Below are 26,573 nucleotides of genomic sequence, written 5' to 3'. Positions count from 1 at the left end.
AGTGCAGTTATTGTGAATACAAATTTGTTTGAACTTGGTATTCATAGTATTTGTTATCAGTCTACACAACGGCAATGTTGAAATTTATATTTAGTACGTATTTCTTTAATTGGACATTTTAAAGAAAATTGCAGAAATACTTACCATTAAAATGAGTTTAGGACATGAAAAACAGTAGGTAACTTGATGTTACTAATAGTTTTAACACTAAGGTTTTTTTTCTCTTTATACATAGTTTAAGATTTAAAAGGGTGGTTCTGAAGTGACTATATCGTAATCAATTCTCAAGCAAATTTTATGTCTTATAAACACTTCTCTGCCCAGTCAGCTCATGCAAATAGCTTGCTATCTGCCTTTGGCACTAAGAGTCAATGTTTGATGAAGAACTGCAACAACCAAATACATTGTATTTGCTATTATGATCGAGGGGGGTCAAACAATTCTTATCAACTTGTCATTAACATTCACATGCTGACATACCAAGCTGTGTAATCTGCATCCTTCCTTGGCCATGTTTATTGATTATTTCATATAAGGCCATGTTTTCTGGAAAAAAATGTTATAATCCCACCAAATGTGTTCGGTACGGATGTAGGTTTGCTCTGGTGCGTTCTTTCATCTGTGCATCCGTGCAAGCGTGGGTCCATGCGTGTGCCGATATAGGCTGTTTTTTGGGGGTAGTATGTAAATGTTGAAATGAGCCAAATGAATCAAGCAAAACTAAACATGTTTAAAACATAAACGAGCCAAATTTAGTGGGCCTGAGTGAATAAAAGTGCTTTTTCATTTCAGGCAAGTATTAACCTAACATGCCTGACGCTTGCAATCATATTGCATCTAAACGTGATCTTCAATTTAGAATGTTTATTTGGTTCGTTTAGTTTGGCTTGTTTTATTTCGCTCGTTTCAACATTTACTTACTACCGTTTGAGTTGTTTGGGTGGGGTTTACAAGAATGGGCTAAAGAAAACATCGTTTCCCATTGACTAGCGGCGGCCAGCTGCCCTCGCAATTGCCAACCTCAATTACATTCAAATAATACATTACATAATATATTGCAAGTAAGAAGTGTTTGTGCGGAACAACAAGCTACTTAATAATTCAAGCTAGCATCTACCTAATACTTAACATAGGCAATTACTCAGAAATGTGTTGTCAGATTAGTTTCATACTACTGTGGGGTTAGGCTAGCAATTTTCGGCCCTATGACACAGGCGGCCATTTTGGATTTCGCATTTCGGACTACAACTGCGGAATGAGTCACCTGATAGGTTTCGAATTGGAGTGGGGTGGGGTCATTGTTTGTTTACATATTTGCACCAAGCCAAGGGGTTTTGGTTGCCTCACCATATCTGCCGAATTCAAAATGAGGCTTCGTTGGCGCATACACTGTAAACTGTGATTCATTAGAAATCAAGATGTTTTAGAATACAGCACACAGCATATATTAGGTATGTGTCAAGCCCATGGGTGACTTGTCAGTACAGTACAGACACAGGTTGTAATCTTAGCACAGTGGAGGCATAAAGGAATGTTAGTTAGGCTAATGCATGTAGATAGAGAAAAAGACTGTCAAACTGCCAGAGGCTTAAGTGTAAAAACAAAAATACTACAAAGCAATACATGACTGTCACACAAATTCATTCAAAGATTTCACCTGGGGCTTAGTGTGTAAAAGCACTAATTCAATATATTCAGCATTTACTAAAAACTGTTGCTATTTTCTCCAAATCTAACCACATTGGCACTTAATGTTCTGGGGAGTATTTTACAAAACAAATCTACTCAAAGAATTGGTACATGCATTATGTTTATATTGTTTATCCTTCACTGTGTATCCTTTGTGTGATGTAGGATTATCCTTATGCTGTCTGAGATGTTATTAGTAAAAAAATGTAAGCACATGGTCGTTATATGTTTCCTAAACAAATCTTTATGATTAGACCATTTACAAAATTGCTCGTGGTTTATCATCAGCACCCTCGTCTACATGTTTTGATTCGCATGACAAAGAGTTCATATCTTATTTATATTTTGCCTAAAGGGACAGCTTAGGTACTTGTTGGTTTTTCATACCAAAACAGTTTCCAGCAGGACCGTAAGTTCTCCTTACAGGACAACTAAAAACCCATCAAAATGCAATAAACGATGCACTAGAACAGGCGGTAACTGTAAGCCTGCCTAAAATTCACAAGCCATATCCAAAACCGTCTCGAAACTCTGGCAGAAATCAACATTAGAAATTAGTGTGCTACCACAAGAGGTGGCGCATGGTGGCAAAAAATGGAAGTATCCTTCTTGCCAGGTCAATCCCACGCCCAAGTTGTCCCTTAAAGAAGGATGGCTGTAATGTAAATAAAAAGTTTTACAATGTTCTTTTATTTGGGTATTAATTGGGTATTGATTTGTTATTTGGATTCTGACATATACTTTGTAAGGCCAACTGTGGAGATTTCAATCTGCACCTGTAAACTGGACGGTGATTGATGAAATATTGAAACATTGATTTCAGAAAGTAAATACAAATATCATGACATCGTTCCACCAAAATAGCCTAGCTTTAGTGGTTAAGACATAATCCGGAGACCAATTACAAATAAAAAGTCTAGATAGTCTGATGTAGGCTAATAAGGCTTATCTACAATAGCAGCAATGGCCAAAGTAGGTTTTTACAAAGTGCAACCTTTGGGGCAGAGTGTACTGCCGAAGGCACAATGACTATTATATGACAATGATACCATAAAAAGATGTAATGTCTAGCATCAATGGCTATGGAGATGATGACCGCTGTCTAGGGCATCAGAAAGAAAAACGATTCATGAACCTACAAAACAATTGTGATGATCCTCCTAGCCATTTCGGATCTATGCGGAGAGCTGGAGAGAGGGACACACACTCGTGCACACATGCATGCAGTATCCAATATAATCAAATGGTCCTATTCTTCCTTCTTTGTCAGACGGGGGAATGCACAATACCATGTTTGGCAATAAACTTATCAACACTTAATAATGCTACACACTGGATACTGTAACATGTTAAGCAAAACTTCCTTGGTTTAACACTGGATGTCATAATACTTACCAGTTCAGTGTCAAAGCTTTTAAGGAGTGCTAAACATTGAACTAGTCAGTAGTGTACTCATGCATATCATGTCTGCACTCAACTGCATGAACAGTATTGAAAAAAGGTCTAGCCTGCCTGATCTCATTCGGGATTCTGGGCTGGCGCTCAATCGGCATGGTCTAAGAACAAGCTGCTCAGCTTGGAAAGCTATCTGCATTGGGATTGCCGATGTAAGCTGCTTCCCATCTGTTCTTCTCATCTGTTATACAATTTTATATGAGTTTCTGTTCCATCCACCTGAGGTTAGATACCGTACTGCATCCTTTAAACGTCTACATACCTCCATTCAATGACATTAAGGACTTGTAGAAAAGAGTTAAATGTTAGACAGATTGTGGAAATATCATTAAGACCATAAGTTTTAACTGGAACTGAAGAGTACAACTGATCAGCCACGCAGCTTCAGGATGATGAAATTGGAGGGCGTTGGTGAACAGCCCCATGACCATATATATCAGCTATACTTTTCTTTACTTTAACGAGATTATACCAGACCACCATCTGACCAACTACCAAGGATGTGGTGTGGTGCAAATATGTGTGCCTTGCAGATGAACCTTGTTGTGGAGGGTGGTCATCAGCCATTTGCTCAGCTTGGAAAGCTATCTGCATTGGGATTGCCGATGTAAGCTGCTTCCCATCTGTTCTTCTCATCTGTTATAAAATTTTATATGAGTTTCTGTTCCATCCACCTTAAGACCATAAGTTTTAACTGGAACTGAAGAGTACAACTGATCAGCCAAGCAGCTTCAGGATGATGAAATTGGAGGGCGTTGGTGAACAGCCCCATGACCATATATATCAGCTATACTTTTCTTTACTTTAACGAGATTATACCAGACCACCATCTGACCAACTACCAAGGATGTGGTGTGGTGCAAATATGTGTGCCTTGCAGATGAACCTTGTTGTTGAGGGTGGTCATCAGCCATTTGGGGAGATTGAAACTTAATTTGATAACCTAGGCTCTCTTGACACAAACTTTCTGACCGTTTCATTGTAAAATGCCCCCTTTATTCAGTTACTAAAGAAGTTCAAGAAGTGCCTTTTCAGTAGAAGCCCAATATATTTTACTAAATCGTATGAAAAAATACACCCTTTATGTCTATTTTCCTCCACCCTCGCTGATGCCATCTTGTTCACTGGTAGGTACCTCAAATACTTTCAATTTATCTACATTATCACGTCTAGATTGACTTAGAAAAGTGGCGAATCTTTGATGAGTTTGTTGTGGATACTTAGGGCATAGGCATGCAGAGTTATAGCACTTTACCTCCATGAAATACGATCAATACCATATTTTGAGGTTATTCGGTTCTTACACACTATTGGGTGTCAGATAAAGGTGATGAATGGAAAAAGACTCCTCTTGTCTTCAACTATACAATGGTGATATCATATCATTCAGTGATATGCCGTGCCTTGGCCAAGGATGTCGATTGTCAGATCTTACATAATCATCGACAAAGACAGTTTTGAAGTGAAGACATTCACCTCTATCTGTGCAGGCTGTAAGGTACGAAAAATAATCAGTCAGGCTGGTAACAAACTCTCACTTCATACGGTCCTTCAAATTAGAGACTGCCTTTCATAGTTTCAAGCTGCCCACTTATGTTGGTTGTTTCCAATCAACCCTGCACAATCAATTCCTTGCCTCAAGCAACATTGGATCACTGAATTAGAAAATACAAATTCCAACACCATTCATTTATCAGGGATTCCTGGTGTTGCAAGAAGGACAAAAAAGTTCCAATCATGAGAGGCCACTGGAAAAGTTTTTCTTGATTTTCTCAAAACTAAGTGGACTTCAGCGGTTTTAATATTTAGAGCTTCAATTAATCCACTAATTTCGCTTCTCCTGCTTTTGTATACATGTACATTTAAGTGCCAACACACAAACAGTGCCCGTCTTCCCTCAATTGAACCCTGCCTATTTATGCCAGAGCACACTCATTGGAAATCTTTTTTTTTGCTCCAAGCAGAGTCACCACTGCACCTAATTCTTGTCATTTTCTCACGGCTTGATGTGTTGTTTCGGCATTCATTGTTTTACCCGACGGGGGGGGGGGGGTGTTAGCGCAAAACCCACTAGGACCAAGGTACTGAGCTTTGTCTGGCGTCAGTCATTTTACCTGTCTGCCCTGGTCAAACTAGCTTGCCTTTCTCTCTGCTAACATGTAACTCTAACGCTAAATGCTATGTTGCATTTGGCTACTAATGATCAGGCTTTTTCTAGCATCAGCTTCTAATGGTCAGGCTATCCCTTGCATCAACTGCTACTGGTGTGAGGCTTTAACTGGTAATAGGTTTGGGATTGTATAGGCTGTTCTGTGTTTAAATGGTGCAAAAGGAATCGCCAATTGGACAGAGGAGGGCAAAAGAATTCACCAGAGACACATGTAACACATTTTCAACTCAAGTTGTTTCTTTTCGACATTTGGGCGAAATTCGCCTCATGGTTTAGCCACCTGGTGCCGTTATACGATAGTACAAAATGCAATAACTCCCCAAAAATTGGTTGCAGCTTGCTGCAGTTTATTTTGGCAGGTGCCTCTTGTAAAAGGGACATAATGCGTCCTACAGGGTTTTGACCTATTTTTCAAGGTCAAATAGTATGTGTGTGATAATAATGAAATGTTCACATCTCATAACAACTGAAGTTATTTTCCCTATCATGCCTACCTCTGTACATATTTGCTCCAAGGTGACAGTGTAGCATAGACTGGATCAGAACCTTATATCCTTTGGCCACTGTGACAATAAACAACAAACAAAAACATGAAAAGTGTGTTTACTCACAGATGTCGGTGGCCATCTTATATTTTGCATTCTGGGCTTAACATACATAATGAGTCATCTGATGAGCTTTAAATGTGAGTGGTATGACGGCGTGGGATGGGAGTGGTGCCCTACAAATATCTAGTTTGGCTGCCAGGCGGCCATCTTGGATTTCGCACACTAAACTGCAAAACGAGTTGCTATTTAAGCTTGAATTTTCGACATGTAAGCTTGTCCATTGCGCTGAAAGAGAGCTTATTACGAACTACTGTATCAACAACAACCTTTTTTTTCAACTTAGTAACATCAGAAAACACGAAAAGGTTTGTACGGTGGCCTAACTCCTATGAGTACCTGCAGCGTAGATTGGTTTTCATGGATGCCTTGTTTTTTGTTACGAACCAATATCAACTTCTTCAATGTTTACTGAAAGTGTGCTTATCACGAAATCATCTTATAACAAACTCTCAGGGCAGTCCATTACATCACCTTGAGCGTCTCTTCTAATGCGACAGGACGAGGCAAGTCCACTGTATCCAGAGTGTATACAGATTTATAAGTCGGCCTATCTGCTTTGATTGACTGTAGCCAGGGTTGATATTCACGGATGCTTTGTTGTTTTCTGTTGTTACGAACCAATATAAACTTGTTCATCGCCCTAACAGACTGCTTTTTACAAACTTCTGTATCAACATTAATAATTATCTATATGTTTGTAAGACGGTTATATCTCGTATCACCCTAGTTTTGTAAAATATCCAAAACGAGGTGTAGAGTTATAAGAAGATTCTTTTACCCTGGCAAAACAGTGTGTCCTTTTCCTACGGATAGATAACGATCTCATTACTGCCGGAAACAAATTTGTCTGGGAAAAGTTTAATCATGTTAGAAAAGGCTTTCAAATTCTGTCGCCCGAAATTTTGCATTGCCTTCCGGAAGTTCACTGTTTCTGCATTTGCCACGACACAGTGCATTCCTTTTCTTTTAGAAAGTGTTCCGAGGATGCTTTTCATTCATAATTACCAGCTGGACATACTTTTATACTGCCACTGCTTTTTGGCTCAACGTAGGGGAGTCTATACAATACTTCAGTGTCCGGCGTCCGACGTCGTCGTCTGTATCCTGTTTTAAAAACAGTGGCACGTTTCTTAACCGATTGGGCTTTGAATTTGAAGCTTTGTACGGAGTATTCCCCAGGCCAGGTGACCTCTGCCACTGAATTTCGGTCAGATTTGATTCTTGACTTGGCCACCAGGGGGTCAAAAGTGAAAACCTAAAAAGTGTGATATCTCTTTTTATAAGTGACTGGTTTTCGATAAAATTTGTATCACATTTCATACAGTTTTTTTATTTGACATACTTGTCAAGGTCACATAGATGAAATGGTGTAAGTTGGCCATTTGAGTGAATCTATGGTACGTTTCTTAATCCCTAAAGCTTGAACTTGAAATCTGGTACACATGTCACCCTACGTCAGATAACCTCTGACACAAAATTTGTTCCGATCTGATTCTTGACTTGGCCACCAGGGGGCCAAAACGGAAAGGGAAAATGTCCAATTTCTGCAATATCTCGCTTATTCGTGACCTGTTAGGAGTACCTACCATAAAAATATTATCGAAAACAATGATGCATCACATATCTTGCAGGTTTCTGATTTGACTTACTTTCAAATAACATAACATTTCCATTTGGCTATTATACTATAGCAAGTTTCTTTTCATTTATGATTATCGAATGATACAATACATTTTGAAAATACACTGGTGTATGGAAAACACAAAAGCATAATTTATTTACCTATCAGCTTGGCTTATTTCTTCATCAGGGCAGATTTGACCATTGCAGCCGATACGTTGTTCAACACTATCATCAACTTGTCTTATTCTTTGGGTCCGACTCCCGGTCGATTCACTGCTTAGTTCTCCTACTGGTCGAGTTCAAGTGAGCGCCTTCTGGTTGCTCCTTGAAAACCCTGATTCATTTCTGTGGAGACCGGGGTAATAATATGATATCCCAAAAGCGCTTTGATCAGGAAAACATCGAAAAGCGCTATATAAGAACTCAATATTATTATCGTTATATCACTGATCAGCTGCTGAGGACTCGTCTTTTCTGCATGACCTCATAGTGATAATGTCTTATTTGAGAGCACATTTCACCTTGATTGCTAATGAAAGATCGTTGCCAATGCGGTAATTGCCGCATGTTTTATTGATGTGTACGTCATCTCATATCAAAATGTTCCCAAGTTTGCAGTAATTACTGGATCGCATGCTGAGTCGGTAATGATTTTGCTGTGACACATTGACAAAGACAAGGACTGTGTGCTCTTGTGCTCTTCAGAGTACAGAAGAAGTTCTATTTACCGATATTGTGAATTATCACAATTTCATGTCGTCTGTAGGCCATCATTATCCTTTTGCTTTGGATGTTTTGTTAACACCGAGGCGGCCATTGCCTTGTTTCATCAAACTTCACTGACGAAGTTTGGTCAAGGATATTTCTTGACTTTGCCTTCAGGGGGTAAAACTGAAAACATGAAAGTGTGATGAATTTAACAGATCCTAGTTTGGGTTACGCAACTTGCAATACATTAATTTCAGTTCTGGATACTGTGCCTGTAGAGACACTCTTCGCAGAACCAAGGAACATGGTTCAAGTTAGAGACAGTTTCAGTAAATTCTTTCATGCCTTTGTAGGAGTAAGCCCAGGTTGCCTCCTATAAGAAAACTGTGCAACATCTTTCTTGATAATATAATGAACTGGAAGTGACCTTAACAATCTCAGGCAGCGGGATTAGCAACCTTACGTATGCCAAAGATATTGACCTTCTGCATGGCTTGCCTCTAGACCAGACCAGATGGCGGATAAAAAAAGAAATGTCACAGAAATCTACAAAATATACGACATGGCGTCTGCATGAGCAGAACGGGTCAATGTGTGCATCAGGGACTGCCACATTGAGCAAGTAACTGAGTTCATCTAATTTCGTTTAACGTAGAGACAGAGCAAGCATCCATAAAAGATATTTCACAACCACAATATGTCCACCCCATGTCATCAAAGCTTCAAATACATAGATCTCTGGTCATTTCAATGTACCTGTACGCAGCAGAGTACTGGGCAACGCTGAGATCGACAAGTGCATCGATGCTTTCGAGCTCAGCTGCTACAGAAAACTGCTCAATGTCAAGGTCATAGGACAGGTTGTCCAGCGCATTCGATGCCACGACAGCTTCTTACAGAGGAAGTTTATATAGGTGGTTTGTTCAGACGGAAGAGCATAGTGGCTCGTTGTTGAATGTTTAGGTGCCGCTTATTTAAATGGCCACACGGCTGCTGGACACGATGATGCTGAAGGCATTGTGAAGACTTTTGATACAAGATTTTGTCATGTCCCCTTCTATTTGGGGGCAACATTTTGTACTAAGCGCTGACTTGATCGATACATTACATTATTTGAAACTCGATCTTCTGGTAAACTAAAGACTGCACGCAACGGGTTCGATAACGGATACTGGCAACACACAAATGACCTGCCGATTGTCTGTAACATGCAATTTCAAGGGAGATGATGTGGATGAAAAGAAAGGCTAATCATGGACATAGATCTTAAGCTCTGGTTGTAAACCCCAAGAAAAAATGTATTGAAGTGTTTTTAACATGAGAAGGAATTATTTTTGGTTTTAAAGCTTGCATTGATTGAAAGTGTGGCTCTTCTGTGTTCTGGTCATTTTAAGGGTGTTGCATCTTTTGCACTGCCATCTCAAATGTATAGTTCTATCGATTTCTGTTTGTTATTAAACACAACTTAAGAAGTAGAAAAGCATTGCTCAGGCAATTAGCAGTTTGAAGGCTCTGGACATCGTAATTATCATAAAGGTCAAGGTAAGCCTCCATTTATGAATAAGTTACAGACACGCAAGATCTTTTTTCTGCATTCATTTCAGATTACACATCCTGCCTCAATTCATTGTTTAATTTGTGCACATTAGCAAGGTGGATAAGGTTTCCAGATAAGAGTAATTTCACTTACATTTTAGACTAATAAAGTCCCCTAATATTCGCCACATGCGATACTAATCCAACATTACTATCTTTTTTTTTGTTAGCCACGACAAGTTGTGGTACAATCTTCCCTCAGAATGAACTGATTTGTGTGTGTTGTATCTGACGGAAAGAATTGCTAACTTTTAATTTTTCATTTGAGTTGTGTCTTACACAATTTGTTGTTGTGCACCTGTTCTTTAACCATTCGTCTACCTATCTTGTATGGGGTATGCGATGGTTGTTCCACCTCATTTTGCTGATATGTGTAACCAAGGAGATCGGTTTTTTTTCAGGTTATCATCAGGACACACGCACGTACATGCATGTACATTGTAGGCCGCCCGCATGCTTGGTCATGGCCTTCGTGCTTTTGTACATGTACTTACACTCATGATCAAGCACTTCCGATGTTCTGCTACAGACTGACGGCAGCGCCACTGTTTCTCCGTGGACTATCATGTTTCTTGCAGACTTCTGAAGGGTGTTTCGGACGTTTGGATTTCTCTCGACCACCGCGGTGGTTTTTAAAAAAAAATGGATGCTTCTGTTTTTGTTCATGCAATTCAGCTTTAAGACACAAGCATTCTTTATCAAGTCAGCAAGTTGTATTTACATATGTCACATGCAGAGATCGAATTGTACAAGTCGTTTGAGGATAAATACTTTTGCCAATCCTCATCTGATGGTGCAACACAGACAGACATTTAAAAATGGCGAATTCCATTTTAAAGGAACTTTGTCCTGTCATTTCAAAACTATGTCTTCTCACCGAAGTCTCTTCCTGACACCAGGTTTTGGTAATATGTGCCATGCTTTTAAGTATCATTGAAGCAACAAAGTTAAATCAAGATTTAATCTTGCCTTTATGATTTTTTTGGTACAGGACCATCCACAGTAATTCACCCGACGAACAGCCTTGAAGACCGAAAGAAAAAGAATGTTGATCATGATTCACAGTGCATAATTGATCTGTGGCGATATAATTAGTATACTGAATCAGGATAGGCACCAGGATAGGCACATAAAGGAGTTGCATCAATAATTTGACAAGATATAATTACCACATCCAAGGCTATGACAAGAATCTATGAATCTGTCATAGTCCAGTGTGTTCAGCTCTTGTATTATGAATAATCACTTCATTAGCAACTACTTCGTTTTCTGCTGATGTGTTACTAATCAGGGTAAAAAACGCAATCGAGGAATGATGCCAAGATCGACCGATTCCGTTCCGTAGTTTTGGTTATAGAGACGTTTTTGTGAAGCAAGGTTGGAGTCCCTTTGGCCAGGTTACATGCAGAAAAACAGAACGCTTCTGTGTAGATTACAAACATCTCGGCGGTGTGCCGAGGCCTGACCATACTAACATGACCTTTACTCAGTTGCTAATGGTCACTTGGAACCTTGACGACATTATCTCATATCAGTATAATTACCTAAAATTTATTCCACCGACTTACTAAGTTCAATTTACGGCACAGTTCCATTTTTCCTCTATGCGAATGAAGCCTGTCTGTGCTTCACAAAATATACTCTAAAACAAAAACTGCTGAGCCAAATCGGGCGACCTTGGTATTATTCCTCTCCTAGAAAGATTCCCCTGATATCAATGGATCTCTAACCCCTGGTAGTGAAATTATCTGGTTGCATTCTTTGGACCACCCTGTATAAGCCTGGAAATGTTGATAGCTGGATAATTTCACTGATTTCACTCACACACTTCGTACTTAAAAATAGATAGTGCTAAAATAATTGCCTTTTTAACCACGAGTATAGAAATTACAAATTACAGTTTGAAATTTGCCTAAAAAAGTTCTTAGAGGAAAAATCCAGAGACGTGTGAACATAACAAGCCGTGGACAAGTTCTGGTTCACATTATTCACCCCTCCTGGGTTCCAGTCTGGAGAGGTATTGTACCGAGGTATGTATAGGTCTGGCGAGGGATTGAAATGATTTGAGTTCCACCTCTTTAATGTCATAGATATCGAAATATGTGAATTGGCAGTTACTGCTTTCTTGACCGTGATCTCTGTCACTTTTCAAGATTGGCAAGTAACACATGCTCGATGGGTTCCCATGACGAGTAACAAGTATTTGGCAATCGGAGACCTTAAAATGTGGGCATCCGGGTAATATCGCATAACGTTGCATAACATTGCTGACTCCAGTCAATGAACTGCATAAGAGTTTAGTTATTTTCACTACGTTCAGCTAGTCTAAAAAATATTTTGTGCCACGACTGGATCTCTTTACACAGCATTTAGCTGCACATTGTTTTGCTATGGGGCGTGCTGTCGCCTTGAAAAAGAAACGACAAAGGAAGTCAATATAATGATTACCCATCTCCTTTTCCACAATTTGTCAATTTCCCCATCGTGAGCGATGATTTTTCTACAAGCACCACAGTTTTTAATGGGGTGTGTGGTTGGCAACAGCTAATTATTTGCTATCGCACACATTATATGACATTGATCATATCAAGAATTCATGAAGACAAGTCTTTATGAATTCTTAATCATATTTGGTGAAATAAAGCGACTATTAGACTTGCCCTTTCTGTAGCTTTGTATTTTGGCTTAGACGAGAAGTCTAGGCTCTTCTCAACCACGAGTACAACATTACATATGAGGTTTACCTTTATTCAGAATGTGTCCTTACACTTGATACGACCTATCGTTAAGAACGTAGTGTAATTTATAGAAGGGAGTTATTAATCCACAGCACCAATAACTGTCAATGTCGGTGAATAATTGATGGACAGAAAATATTGACCAAGTTGCAGTATTCACTCGGTGGCAGGTTTTGTTTTGTTGTGTTGGGGATGGCATGTAAGCAGACACCTTATGTCCATGTTATGAAATCAACAAAATTAGTTTTGTTGGAATACTGAACCATTAATTGTTTGCAACCTGAATGGGGTACGCCGTTCGTGATTACTGGCGGCCCAGGAAATTAGGAATGCTGTTATACACAGTGGCTTAGTGCAAAACTTGATACATGTATTTATAGTATTTGTGTATCTGTCTGCACAACAGCAATATATATTTAGTACATATGTACAGTCCTGATCATAGCAATATCAAAACCTTCTTCATTCAATATCTCCCAAACTAGTGCACCAATTCCAGTGCAGTTTTCAGGATATTATCAGAATTCTTGTGTTCTATTTATACATCATGGCAGGAATGCGAATGCATGAGTCTTTCATTATGTTATCAGCCAATTAAAAAACCCTTACAAAAACACTTTTTTATTTCAAACTTTTTTTGAAATAGTTTTCGCTAGAACGATAGTACACAAAAATCTAGAAATGAAGATAGAGCCATTTAACTTTTTGTTCAATTAAGGGTTTCACTGCCAAATCACACTTTTTCTTGTAAAAACATGCCGCTTGGCATTGAATGCGCTGTTGAAAGATAGCTATATCTTCTTTATTACTTGTTCGATTTTGATTATTTTTTGTCAGTATTCTTATAATTTTGCGTTTTATCATTGTAGCGAAAATTTTTTTTTTAAATTGAACTAAAAACGTTTTTTTGTAAGGGTTTTTTAAATCGCTGATTTCAAAATGACGCAATCATGCATTTACATTCTTGCCATAATGTGTAATTAGAGGACAAAGTTGCGGACAATATCCTGAAAACCGTATTGGAATTGGTGTACTAGTTTTGGAGATATTGCATGAAATATGTGTTGATATTAGTATGATCAGGACTGTACACAACTGGAAATTTAAAAAAAATTGAAATTTGTAATTGAAATTGAAAAGAACGGCCTACATGTAGGTCTTTAAAATCATGTAAAAATCTCGAGATGAATTTTCAAATTACAAAACCACTTAATGACTGGGGTTTTTTCTGGCCGCTGCTGAACATAGGCGTTGATAGTTAACATGAGCTACTTTGTAGAATCTACAGTCCAGCTCATAAATATCCTTGTCTATGACCCATGATACATGTAGTTCTTAAAATACAGACCGATTTCGATGGGGTTTGCACACGGTTGAATGTAAGTAATGTGTTTTTTTTATTTTGAAGCATTCATCCATCCACTCCTGTATTTTGTTGTCCAATACTAATGACGTCATGTCGACCCCCTGTCAGTGGTTATCCTTCGGGAAGGAGTTCACTCTGCCAATTGACCAGTGCATGAACTATGCTTCAATGAGAAAAACGACCCAGTCCCCTGACTGGCATCTAGAGATCATTAATTGGCCCCTTTGTGTTTTATGTGAATCCCGCCTCTTGAAAATTATCTCATTCGACCACTTAACTCCATAGGTCTTGTACACATGCAGCAGAAAAAAAAAGTTACATCATTGGCAAGAATTCCTATTATTCTGTTAGATTAATATCTGTCTCCATGTCAACCGCAAATAAATTATGGATAGTTATAACTTGGAATAACAAAATATCATGTAAAATTGCAGCATGACTATTCAATCAAGATCGGGGTCATTTTGGAATATTGGCAGAAGAACCCCCCACCCAACTTAGATTTGCTGTAATCGGGGGAGGGGGACTCGTCGATTCATCAATAAAGCAAGATATATCAGGTGTCATATATCCTTTATATATAGTGCCTGAACAAAATAAAATTGCTTCTTCGTCAACATGGTGTTTTATGATCGTTTAAAATGCTTATCTCAGATTACTGAGCCAAGATATTTTCATCATATTTCAAAGAGACTATTTTCATTGAAAACTATTTCCGTTTATCGCTCTCAGATGCCTGGAAATCTTGGTGCATTACTGCAATAGCTAGACTGCCGTATGAAAAGAAATTCCTTGGGGAGGCCGCACATATACTCAAGTGGCCACTTCTCATGAAACTACATAACAGTACATCATTAACGTGACCGTGTTTACCGCAAACAACATTTCCTGTAGCAGACGATGGATGTTTCAAACTGACCGTCTCGTAGAGCCGTGTTCCAATTAATAACGTCCAAGATATGCATAAACCACATTTGGAAATACGCATTAACAGTGAGGAAAATGGGATAATTCTCTCACTTCTAGTAGGTAAAACTATGGTGAACTATATTTTTAACTAGAATATTCGCATGCCTTATCAAAGACCGTACTTGATTTGCTAAATCATCATTTTTCCATCAAATCAACCCTGGTATACTTTTAGTAAGTCAATGGAACATAAATTATTCATTTTGAAGGTGTGGGAGTCTCATTAACCATCCGGAGGTTACCAGCCACTCTTTGTTATGCGTAAGACTGCCTGCGAGATGAGGAGTGGTCGTTTGGATTTAGTTATGTTAAGGCCTGTTAGATTAATTATGGAGCGGAATCCATGCTTGATAGTGCATGGCCAAACCGTTTGCCACATCATTACTGTGCTCACCTGGCTTAGAGGAGACAATACAGTATATTCACGAAAATTTACTGGCGGCTAGAACAGAAATCGACCGACATTGAACCATAACCACCATTCTAACCGCAGATTGGTTATTTTTCAGAGTGCAACTTGATACCGGAAACGATCATCTGTTGGACATTTGAGGTAGAAATATCATTATTTTTCCAAAGAATAAACCCTTCATACGGATTTTTTGTTTTTGTTGTTTCGTTGTGATCTGTTGTTAATGGAGTGCACCGAGCCGTTGTTAATGGCCGTACTCTTTCCATGTATCGAGATTTGTACTTTATTATCTCACGAATCGAAGATATGTTTGACAACTACGACTGACATAAGAGAAGCCGAAGGCTTGACGATTCCTCCGACTATCAAAGATAGTGTACTCTGGACACTGTAATATTCAGGCTTTTTAAAGGGGAATCGAAAATGCCGAATTATCAATGTTTATCATATCATTGCAACTCGTTCAAAATCCCAGGCATGCCGAATCTGTTCACGGACATATTATTCCACTTACAGGTTTAAAAGTTTGTCTCGATCAATTAGAAGTACGAAGAAACTTACCATAAAGTGTTAAAAAATCCAAGTCGCCGTACCTACATTAACGAGGAAATGTTCTTTATGGTAAATACATGCATGGTCACGTTAATCGTGTACCGTTGTCTACTGTGATGTTACACGATTTTCTATTTGACCTACTTTTCAAGGTCACAGAGGCAAATTAAATTTATTGGTTTCTAGAAAGAACATTTCTCCTTGATATGTATTGGTTCTTGTGCCTTTTAAAGGTTTAGGTGATTTTTTTGACGACGCTTTGCTCCATCTCATTGGTGGCGCTATGCGAAAAACAAATTATCGCTATATTACATGAGCGCCACTAGCTCCAGTTTCCGGGCCATACCCCAATACCTACTATTCATGCACGAGGTTTAATCATTTGGAAAATGATGGTCGTATAATTCCATTGTGTTCTTTGGCACTTTCGCTCATCAGCCAAATAGGTCGTGTTTTTTTCACAAACTCCTCTCACCTATATATCATGAATGCTGCGCAAAGTTCAGGAAGCCCACTTCAATATAACAGCTCACCTTCAACGACTAATGGCTCAAGGGTTATGCTCACTTTGATGTTTCTGCAGGGCCAAGATATTTTTCAAGGTAGTTGTGTTCTTATATAATAGTGTTATGTGGGATGGTTTGCATTGACAATATCTATTTTGGTGGTTTGGATGCTTATGAGATTATGTAAGTCTCCTTAAACACATTACCTAATAAGACATCACGCCATCTTTGGGTCAACTCATTCAGGGCCAGATGTATTCAGCGAGGGGAATGGTCTTTTTTCGGAATGCCGGGATTGACCAAAAACATGATGGATTTTCATGATAGACATATTATTTCAGGATTTGGGAAAATTCGGGAGGGGCAGAAAAATTGAATTAGAAATTGTTAATATTGTCTTTCGTAAGTCAGGATAGGGTTTTTATAATACACAAACCCATTTTCAAATTTCCCAATAATTGCTTGGATAACCTGGTTTTACCAACTTCAAATCTTTGTTCATTGATGAGAAGTTTGATAAGACATTAACTTCTTTTGATCCACATTCAGTATATCATAAGCCTATCAAATCGTATGATCATACCATTCCAGTCCAGTCCGTTCCGTCATTTCAATAACGCCCACTTTTGTTTCTATCAAACTGAAGGAGAAGGTTGATTGAATGCAGGTGATACAATCAAATGACGAAAAATCCAACATCTGGCGTCCAGAATTCAAAATCTGAGTCCAGCTTTTACCAACTACCCACAAAATATTAAGACCAAACTGATCTTAACCAATGGCTCTGACATCCCTGTTATTGTCCTACCAGCAATATCTTAGCTACTTAATTGTATGCAAAACAACGAAATTCAAGAACTGGTCACAAATAGACGATGTCACTTGCGCCATTGCTTGCTGTGTACATCTCTCGTTTCTGTGCAGTGTACCCACAGTTGACTTTCTGCAATTTTATTTGGTAGCATTTTTTTCATCAAAATTGCTGAAGTAATTACGTTTCCTTACTAAATTCAGTGTTTGATAATTTGTGATGGTGAACAATACAACGATGTAAAAGACGAACTCTGCTGCAGGTCTGTTAATTGTCTAGCTCAATTCTTACTCCTTCGGATGGGGGTATTGCCGTCCTCTGTGGCGTCCCTCCATGTGAATATCTCTGTCTGTCTCTCCATCAGTGGTTTCATGTATCATGACTTTGTTGATTTCTTTCTTATTTTCAGCTGTGTTTTGACTGTGCGCATTCCTATAAGCTTACACAATCCCCATAAATGGAGAAAAGGGCAATTTTCTTGATAACTATAGTTTGGGGGTGGGTTATATGTGTCCGAGTGGTAATGCAGGACTTAAATATTTTTCAGATCATAGGCATATAGAACCCGGGATGCACATAGCTTAAGACATATGGGGATGACCCCATCAGTTGGCCTATTGGTGTAAATCTTCTCCTTTGAATTTCAGATAAAATTATCGAATCATGGAGAGAAACTGGTGTGCCTCGAACTTGATGATTGTCAAAACGTGGACATGGGTGTTCTTCATGAATTGGTGCCAAGTCTCAATCCTGAGATGTCGGCGTTCATCGCCAAAAGGATGAATATAACCGACGAACTTGTCCTGCTAATCTGCCAACAATGTGAGCTGTTACGACACGTAAAATTCATGGAATGTCCAAATATAAGTGATCAAACGATCATAACGTTGGGAAAATATTGTAAAAAATTGCAGACGATAGCTTTCATATATGATGAGGAAAGAGCGGAACTGAAATGGCCTCATGCAGATGATGCACTGAGTATTTTGGTCAAGAATTGCGCATCAGAGTTGCTTTCAATCAATTTCACAGGTTTCCGTGGGATTACTGACATTGGGGTAGGATATGTTGCAGAATGCTACCAAGAGTTGTGCGAGGTGAATTTTACCCGTTGTGTTCAGTTGACAGATAAAAGTCTGATATCACTAGCAATGTATTGTAAGCTGCTAAAATGTGCTGTTTTTAATTCTACGGATGTGACGGATATTGGAGTGAGTGTGTTAGCTGAGAAGTGCTCAAGACTTTTACAGGCCAGCTTTTCTGGCTGTGAAAACTTAACGGATGTTGCTGCTGTCAATTTAGCTGAAAGGTGCAAAAAATTAGAAAAAATTGAATTTGCGAATTGTCAAAAAATGACCGACGTTGCTCTCACGGCCTTGATGAAGCATTGTCTTTCTTTGGAGGAGATTAACTTCAGTTGGACGTCACTCAAATCGATACCAAAATATGTGGTGTGCTTGAAACGTTTGCATAAACTTAACATTGAGGATTGTGCCAAATTAACGTATCCTTCACCGGACGTATTGAACAAAGGATTAGATGGTTTAATTGATTTCTATCTTAATTACTGCTTGAACTTCAGGTAAATTCCTCCCAATCGGATGTATGTAGCGTGCAGCCGAAAATTATGCACTTTGTCGTTATGAATTGCAGTTTTTAGTCAGATGTCTTTGTTTGTTTGCTGTATACCTCTGATAAAGGGAGTCTATGACCGTTGGTAGTGATTTCAGTTTTTTTGGCAACTTAATTTTCATAGGTTATCTAGATTCAAGGAGCCTAGCTAGAATTCCCTTGCCCATGACTGGTTTATGCCTAATCATGGGTACAAGTACCCATCCAAAATATCAAGTGTAGCTGACACTGGACCAAAATAGCTGACATTGGAAAGCCAGATGAATTTGAAATTTTACCTCATTCCCCAAGATAAAAACATTGATATTCTGAAACAATTTTCAGGTTGAAAATATTTGTTTTGGGTGATCTCAGCAGTGGTAAAACCAGCATGGTGCAGAATTTAGTTGGGAACTCTTCAATATCCCTGCCAAACCCAACAGATGGTGTCAACATCCAAACGTGGTATCCATTCAAGGAGAACAGTCAGAACGGTTAGTATGTATGAGTGTCAGAAAAGGAACAATGTGCCATTATCCTATAGCAATCACCAGGGACTTTCAGTTGTATAGTTTAATGCTTTACCTCATTACTTAAAGGGAGTATATAGTCCGCAGACACGTAGATCAGATTATGTTACACAGTGTCCCAAATAAAAGGGCCGCTCCCATCTCACAATACATCAAAACTATTCAAACTGGCACAAAAAATATTTAATGCTGAATCACACCGAACCCTGTTCCTGATCAACTAAGCACATTAGTCACTTAAAGACGATCAATTTGACCGCGAACTCCTGCCTGTATGTTTAAATCAATTAGCACACTTACTCAATTACTCAAATCACAGAATTTTAGGCAGTTGATGTTGAAGGATTAAAAAACACAGGGGCCGGCAATATTTGTCTGGTGACAAAGTGAAGTCATTAGTCTGTATGTGGCTTTGAGAAGTATTCAGTACCCCTTCTTGTTTCAGTGGCTCTTATTGGTGATGATCAGCTGACAGACTCGGAGAAGTGTTTACGTTTAGAAATTTGGGATCTCTCAGGAAGACCTGTAAGTGCCAAACAAAGCTCGTGGCTAAATTTAGTCACGTTAGTAATCTCTGCAAATTCTCAGTTATTCTCTACAACCCAAATGTCAAAAATGGAAATGAAAATGGCAAACAGTATGTTTTGAAAAATGGAAAGAAATTTTATGATCCGCAAATCCATAAAATGGATCGCAAAAACTTGGCGATTAACAGCTTGATATTGGTTTGTTTCAGGTCACCCAAGGTGCACACCAGGTTTACATGACAAGGGATGCCCTATATATAATTGTCTTCAATGTAACAGACCAAGCTAGCTGTGATGGCGTTGCAAAATTTGTGGATGCGGTAGAAGCCAGAGTAGGTGTAAATGCTTTTTTCTCAAATTATTAAAACAACCTGAGTAGCATGTAAATTATTGTACCACAATCTTCAACCATCTTTCTCTTATGAACACCAAACCATGAATTTTCCTAAGCTCTTAAAGTGACATTGGGTGATATGAATAAAGACTAGCAAATGCTTTTATCTAAATTTTCATGTGCATTTACACCAGGCCTTTCTGTACTAAACTGAAGTAAAAGCATTTGCTAGTTTTTATCACCCATTATCCCTGGATTCTGGCTGTGACTTTTTGTTCAACAATCGGGAAGAATTGAATTTTTAACTGAACACCATCAAGTCTCTTTTTTTGCAAGATCTAATTTCATGTAGGTCTTGTGGCATATACTAATTTACCAGACATAATAGTGAATTGACCTCCACTCTTTCAACACACACGTACAAAATGTTTGAAGCTATCCTATATTAATGGTTATGACAGATTTGACTCGGTTACTAGTATAAAAAAAATATTTTTTAGTCGCCAGGTAGTTTGATCATCCTGGTTTCTACACGATCTGATAAGATTGTCTCTGAAGAAAAGCGACGGAGCCGAAATAAAAGTGTGATGCAGTCGATCGTTGATAATGAGAAGAAGCATGTGACTAGTATCAAGGAAGAAATGGACAGGCTCAGGTAATTTGGCATTTTATGTGCGGTTTTTTTAAGAAAAAAATCCACTATAATCGTTGCTCTACCATGGAAGTATCAACTGTGGGGGGCACTGGAAAGGCAAATATGTCATTTGTCTTTAGAATATGTGACTTTTCAAGACACAGTGTTATTTTTGCTGTACCAGATAGTTGTTTTATGGTTATGAACATTATAACATGATTAATGACTATAATTTCAAGACCTTCTAATGTATAGTTTGGTGCATTTCTCAAAGCCCACCTGATAGAATACCCGACACAGTTGATGGACTACTGCCTTGCCTCCATGCCTCTTTAGAAATGTTAGGCGTGATGCAGTCTATAAGAGCTCCGATGACATTAACGACATCATGAAAAGGAAACTTTACTCGCCATCAAATCGTTTTCTTTTCAAAAACTAGCACTCCTTCGTGTTTAAAGGTATTCATTCGAAAGGTAGCCTGATCACCTATTGATAACTGTTGTCAATAATAACTCTCATTAGAGAAATTGGCCCCATTATTTCCGCCAGAAAGGTTCCTTAGTGTACTTGCTCCAGAACCAGGAAACATAAATGTGTTACAGTTCATTAAAGGCTGGAAAGAAACTTATGTGCGCTGTTGTATAAAATGCATATGTATTATTGACAACATATGGTGGACTCAAGTTAATAGACTGAGAAAATTGTCACAGTTCTCTTCCTGTACATGTAGTTTCTCTCCTTGATAAATGAATGAGAGAATGGTCACTGCTAATTACTGCTCTCAAAGATGATGTCGTATATTGTGAAATATACAGTGTAGGCAGATATCCAGCTGTTGGTGTGAATATCACTCGGGATGTTTGATGTATTTAGTTGTATGGTCATGGTACTGTATCTTTCTGTGAAGGCAGTGGATCAGTTTCACATAAAACTAACTAGTGTGTAATGGAGAATGTCAGTAGTCGAACAAGGATCCCCAGTTTGAGGGTTGTGGCAAAATCAGGCTGCTTTGCCCTTCACATCCAAATATATTGACTCCGTCGCTCATGACCATGTTGTGCCTGTCAATCCAGCTCGACTGCAAGTCTACTGGTAAAGTCTGACATAGTCAAATCGGCAGGTGATTTGCAAATTGGGGACAATTGCCTGACTGGTTAGTACGGTGCAATAGGGGTTCCCTCAAAGTTGACAAAGTATCACATTTGTTCAGAAGGTGTAAAAAGGTTAGAAAATATTAAAGTAAGGTGAACGCTACCAATGAGAAGCCCCCTCAATCAGCATCACCTTGACAACAACTAAAATTGGGTTTTCCCTTATTGATATAAAAATAGATTGAAAGGCCAAAATAAATATCAATTTGGACAAAAACATTGAAAGATGAATTATATTGTCAGCATTTTATTCTTGGGTGAGAATATTTGGCGCAATAATGGATAAAAAGAGGTCACTTTGAGGAAATCATGAGTGAATGGGTGTTTGGAAGTAGAATACTCCTCAGGCGTCCAATGTCTGAAAGAAATAAGTTTTCCTAGTAAGTCCATGCGTGTATCAAAACGGTGAAGTTGCAGTAAGTACATTGTAATTGGTTCAATTCAATTATACTAACCCTATTAGGCCTTTCCATCAACTAGAATTCAGAAGCAAGCTGGAACTCCGTGTCTGTAATTTCCATAATAAGCTCCTGGCTAGGCTGCACAGAGTTGCTAATTACGTGTTGCTGGTCAGTGGATGTTAATCAGTGCAGTTCATTGGCTGAGGTAAGGTGTAGTGTGTGTTGTGTAAAGCAGTTTCCTCCTGTTCTGTTATGAACCATGAATAATTTGAGAAACCTACAAAAAGCTCTCATTGTATCCATAAAGGATAAATCAGTTGTTGTGGTGAAAAAAACTTTGACTCCATCCCAGCTTGGCACCATCTCCAGACACTTAAGTTTTTTAGTTGTGTTGATTTCCTTCTGGCATATCTGGGACAAACAAAGCCAATTGCATTGAATTGCGTATCAAGGAGAAAGCCGAGTCCAGAAAAAAGACAAGAGAAAATGCAATCACTAATTAAATTGGAAGGTATTCAATGCGCGATGCGTGGTAATGAAATCAGCTTGATAATGGGGATAACGACGAGACAGCCAGGAGGCATGTGGTGCAGTGTACTAATTAACATCTGTTTCCATAAGAGAGAATAACATTCCATAACATGAGATTTGACTTCCAAGGAACATCAGCTTCTTTTCCAATGACCATTTACAGGACTGGTTTCCTTGTTGCAGTAAGAAATGGTAGTTGAGAGAACAGATTCAGATGCAACTATGCTGGTGAGTCACAGGTCATATCCAATGGCGAAGTGGTAATGGTGGCCACTTACATGAATTAGTGAACAGAACGTCGAAGATACTATCCAACCATTTTTCTCTCATTTTTTTTGGAAATGATTGTGAATTGATAAGATAAAATCCACAAAATGCTTAACTTCGCCAAGGTTTTCACCATTCTTTCCAAAATAGCATCATCAAGTTTAATTTCTGGTAAACAATGATAATAATTAATAATAATAGGTATTGAATCAGGATAGTACAAGGGTGAAAGAATAATTTAGTTGGTGTGTACTACTCATCACTTCCGGTATTATATGGGTGAGTTAAGCTGTTAGAAAATGAAAGAGTGCCGATCAGGGAGATCTGATCCTATCAGGGCAGTGGCAAGAAGCCACCAGTGAAAAAGTGCAAAATGTGAAAGAACTGTGGGACCTGAAAATGTTATAGTTAGGATGGATTCAGTTGGGGGTCACGGCCGGTTTAAAGACCAGCTACCCGAGAGACCGTCTTCTTTCCTGAAAAATGGAAAGCGAGATGATGCATTATATACGTGAGTACCGATAGAATTGCAACATTGATTAGGGACAAAATTATTGAGCAGCTAAGCAACTCTAGGAGAAAGTGAAAATGGGAATGACACCAACCCAGCGACAATGCTAGGTCACCAGTGGTTGGCCTAATACTAAGTAATGATTAAGGAATCTTACAATGGAACGCGAATCTTTTAATGATGTAGGAAAAATGAGGGATACAATGGTGTCGCCCTTCCTGGCTGGAAGCCGGGCCCTACCCTGCTTCCAAGCGGAAGACTTGTTCACTAGTTTGCAACTACGTTATGGCTTAAGACAAGATTGTCTTCTCCATCGTTGACGCAGAAGGCATCGGTGTGACACCAAAAAATTAGAAACGCGTTTAAATTGTTTGTGAGACGGTAGAAATCGTAGTCAGTTTGGATGAACTTTCTGAGATATGATTTGAATAGTAACAGGGAGTCAGTGGGACCGGAGCTAAAGCTCTTATTCGAAAGGGCTCTGTAGGTTGCTGATTCGGACAAAACAAAGATCAGATTTAGCTGCTTCTTGACAGTTGTGCGTGTTTGATGACAATATAAATACTTAATCTTCTAGAAAAAATACATAGTCATTGTCAAGACCACTAGCGAGTCGAATCACAAGTGCACAAAGATTACTGGTGGAGGGGCACTCCAAGAATGTGTGCTTTGAATCATCGTAAGCAGAGCAGAAAAGACAGTCGGGAGTTCGGGCAAAGCCAGCATCGTAGCAGAATACTTGGTTGGCTAGGGCACCATAAGAAATCCACCATTGCACGTCCCCTTGCTCTTTTGGAATGGGAAAAGTGTAAAAAGCCGAAAACCTCGGATAATTTGCCGGCAAGAGAGAATCCTTCCACCTGTATCCCGGTGGCATGGGTTGGCGTGTGTTTGGGAGTAGTGGGCCCTGCAAAAAATTTGTAGAATTTTTTGGTGGTCCTGAAACCAAAAGCACTTTTCTGAATCGAGCGGATCTAGTAAGTACTCAACTATCCACTCCGCCATCATCTCAATCTGAACCTTTATAATGGGGTTGAGGGCTGAGCTTTGCTGCTTTTTAATGTTGCACAAAACCCAATAAATGAGGACATTTTGTTTTGAAAAAGTCAATTATCTGGTAATGACAAACTACACTGTTACTTTCAAGTGTCATCTGTCCTTGCACTCATCAAAGTACTTGGAAGGAATAGAAAAAAACCTGAAGTTGCGTGCATGAGAAACTGGCTAAATTCCGCAATAAGATCACGTCCAGAATGAATCAATTGCTTTACATGGCCAATATGATATGCCTGATAATGTGGTTATCAATAACAATGAACATTGCTCCACAGACATTTTAGGTGCAGAAGACCTGATACCTGGACATAATGAGTGCTTTATGTTCACCCATGCCCCGAATCAATATTGCATGGAGCTGGAGCTGACACTCCACCACACTGCAGAGATAACAATCAAATTTGTGCAGGAGAAGCAAGAAGGCAGAGGAAATGTTGGATGAAGACCTTTAAAATTGTGTCACATGAAATTTAGATAGGTGCACCTTGTAGCTAGTTAAAATTTCTTTGACTGCAGTCTAAGCGATTTGGATAAAAATATTTCAGATTCCCATCGGAGAAAGAACAAAAATGATGTTGTCATTTTTTCATACTGATTCAACGTTTGCAAAAAAACGCTGTACAATTTTTGTTAAGTATAAATTCAGAGGGTGCTCTTTATTCATAATTACCAGATAAAATTTTTGGCTCACAATAGGGGAGCCTATAATATCGCTGTGTGCGTCGTCCGTCGTCGTCGTCGTTGTTGTCTGTATCCTGTTTAAAAAACAGTGGCACGTTTCTTAACTGCTAAAGTTATTAACTTGAAACTTTGTACACAGGACACCCCAGGTCAGGTGACCTCTGACACTAATTTCGGTCCGATCTGATTCTTGATTCGGCCACCAGGGGGCCATAATGAAAAAAGTAAGAAGTACAATATCTTGCTTATTTGAGTGAATTGTTTTCGATAAAATTTTTATGGCAGGGACTTCTAGCAAGGATACACCACAAGTGGAAACCTAAAAAGTGCGATTTCTCTCTTATAAGTGACTCGTTTTCGAAAAACTTTTATGGTAGGTTCTCCTAGCAAGGATACATCACATAATACGGGTTTTTGATTTGACCTACCTTTCAAGGTCACAGAGGTCAAGTGGCGTAAATTAGCTGTTTGAGTGTAATTATAGCACATTTCTTAACCGCTAAAGCTATGAACTTGAAATTTGTCGCACATGACTCCCTACCTCAATCTCAACCACAGAATTTCAGTCCGATCTGATTCTCGAGTTGGCCACCAGGGGGCCAAAACTAAAATAGATAGAGAGTGCAGTCTTGGTTTCAATGGTATTTTTATAGTAGGTACTCCGAGCAAGGATCACATATCTTACGGGTTTTTGATTTGACCTAATTCTTAAGGTCACATAGGTCAAATTGGTAAAATTAGCCGTTTGAGTGTAACTATGGCACGTTTCTTAACCGCTAAAGCTATGAACTTTATAACCGTCTATCATTGTCTGTTGTTTGATGTTTGATGTTTAGACATGGCTTGTGGGATACTCATTAACCACCATTATGTTCATGTCTATTGATTCCTGTTAGGAAATACACTATTTATAATCAATGACAATCATCGCATCCAATCCTGTGAAGACCTAGCTGTGTATATCACTATTGCAAAAAGATTACAAATGGACCATGAGAGAGAGTTGGTGTCAGGCCATTTTACCTTTAACTCAAATAAGATATTGAAACTGGTAGACATTTGTTTAGGCCACCACCACCATAATCGGCAGCGGACACTAATGACATATGTTGAGTGTGTCCTTGTAAACATTTTGT

General features: G+C 38.8%; 1 protein-coding gene across 1 annotated transcript in view; it reads left to right on the top strand.

Moving 5' to 3' along the window:
• The first annotated feature begins 18,555 nt into the window (after positions 1 to 18,555).
• The window catches only part of LOC135491585 (malignant fibrous histiocytoma-amplified sequence 1 homolog), a 38,499-nt gene continuing 30,481 nt past the window's right edge, over positions 18,556 to 26,573 (top strand). The window contains exons 1-5 of the mRNA XM_064777557.1: positions 18,556 to 18,785; positions 19,160 to 19,308; positions 19,790 to 19,869; positions 20,081 to 20,203; positions 20,706 to 20,860. Coding sequence (XP_064633627.1) covers positions 18,556 to 18,785; positions 19,160 to 19,308; positions 19,790 to 19,869; positions 20,081 to 20,203; positions 20,706 to 20,860 — 737 coding nt within the window. The remainder of the gene's footprint in view (positions 18,786 to 19,159; positions 19,309 to 19,789; positions 19,870 to 20,080; positions 20,204 to 20,705; positions 20,861 to 26,573) is intronic.

The sequence above is a fragment of the Lineus longissimus genome, chromosome 7 (assembly GCF_910592395.1).
Source record: "Lineus longissimus chromosome 7, tnLinLong1.2, whole genome shotgun sequence".
Taxonomy (NCBI): domain Eukaryota; kingdom Metazoa; phylum Nemertea; class Pilidiophora; order Heteronemertea; family Lineidae; genus Lineus; species Lineus longissimus.
This window is presented reverse-complemented; position numbering and strand designations above follow the sequence as displayed.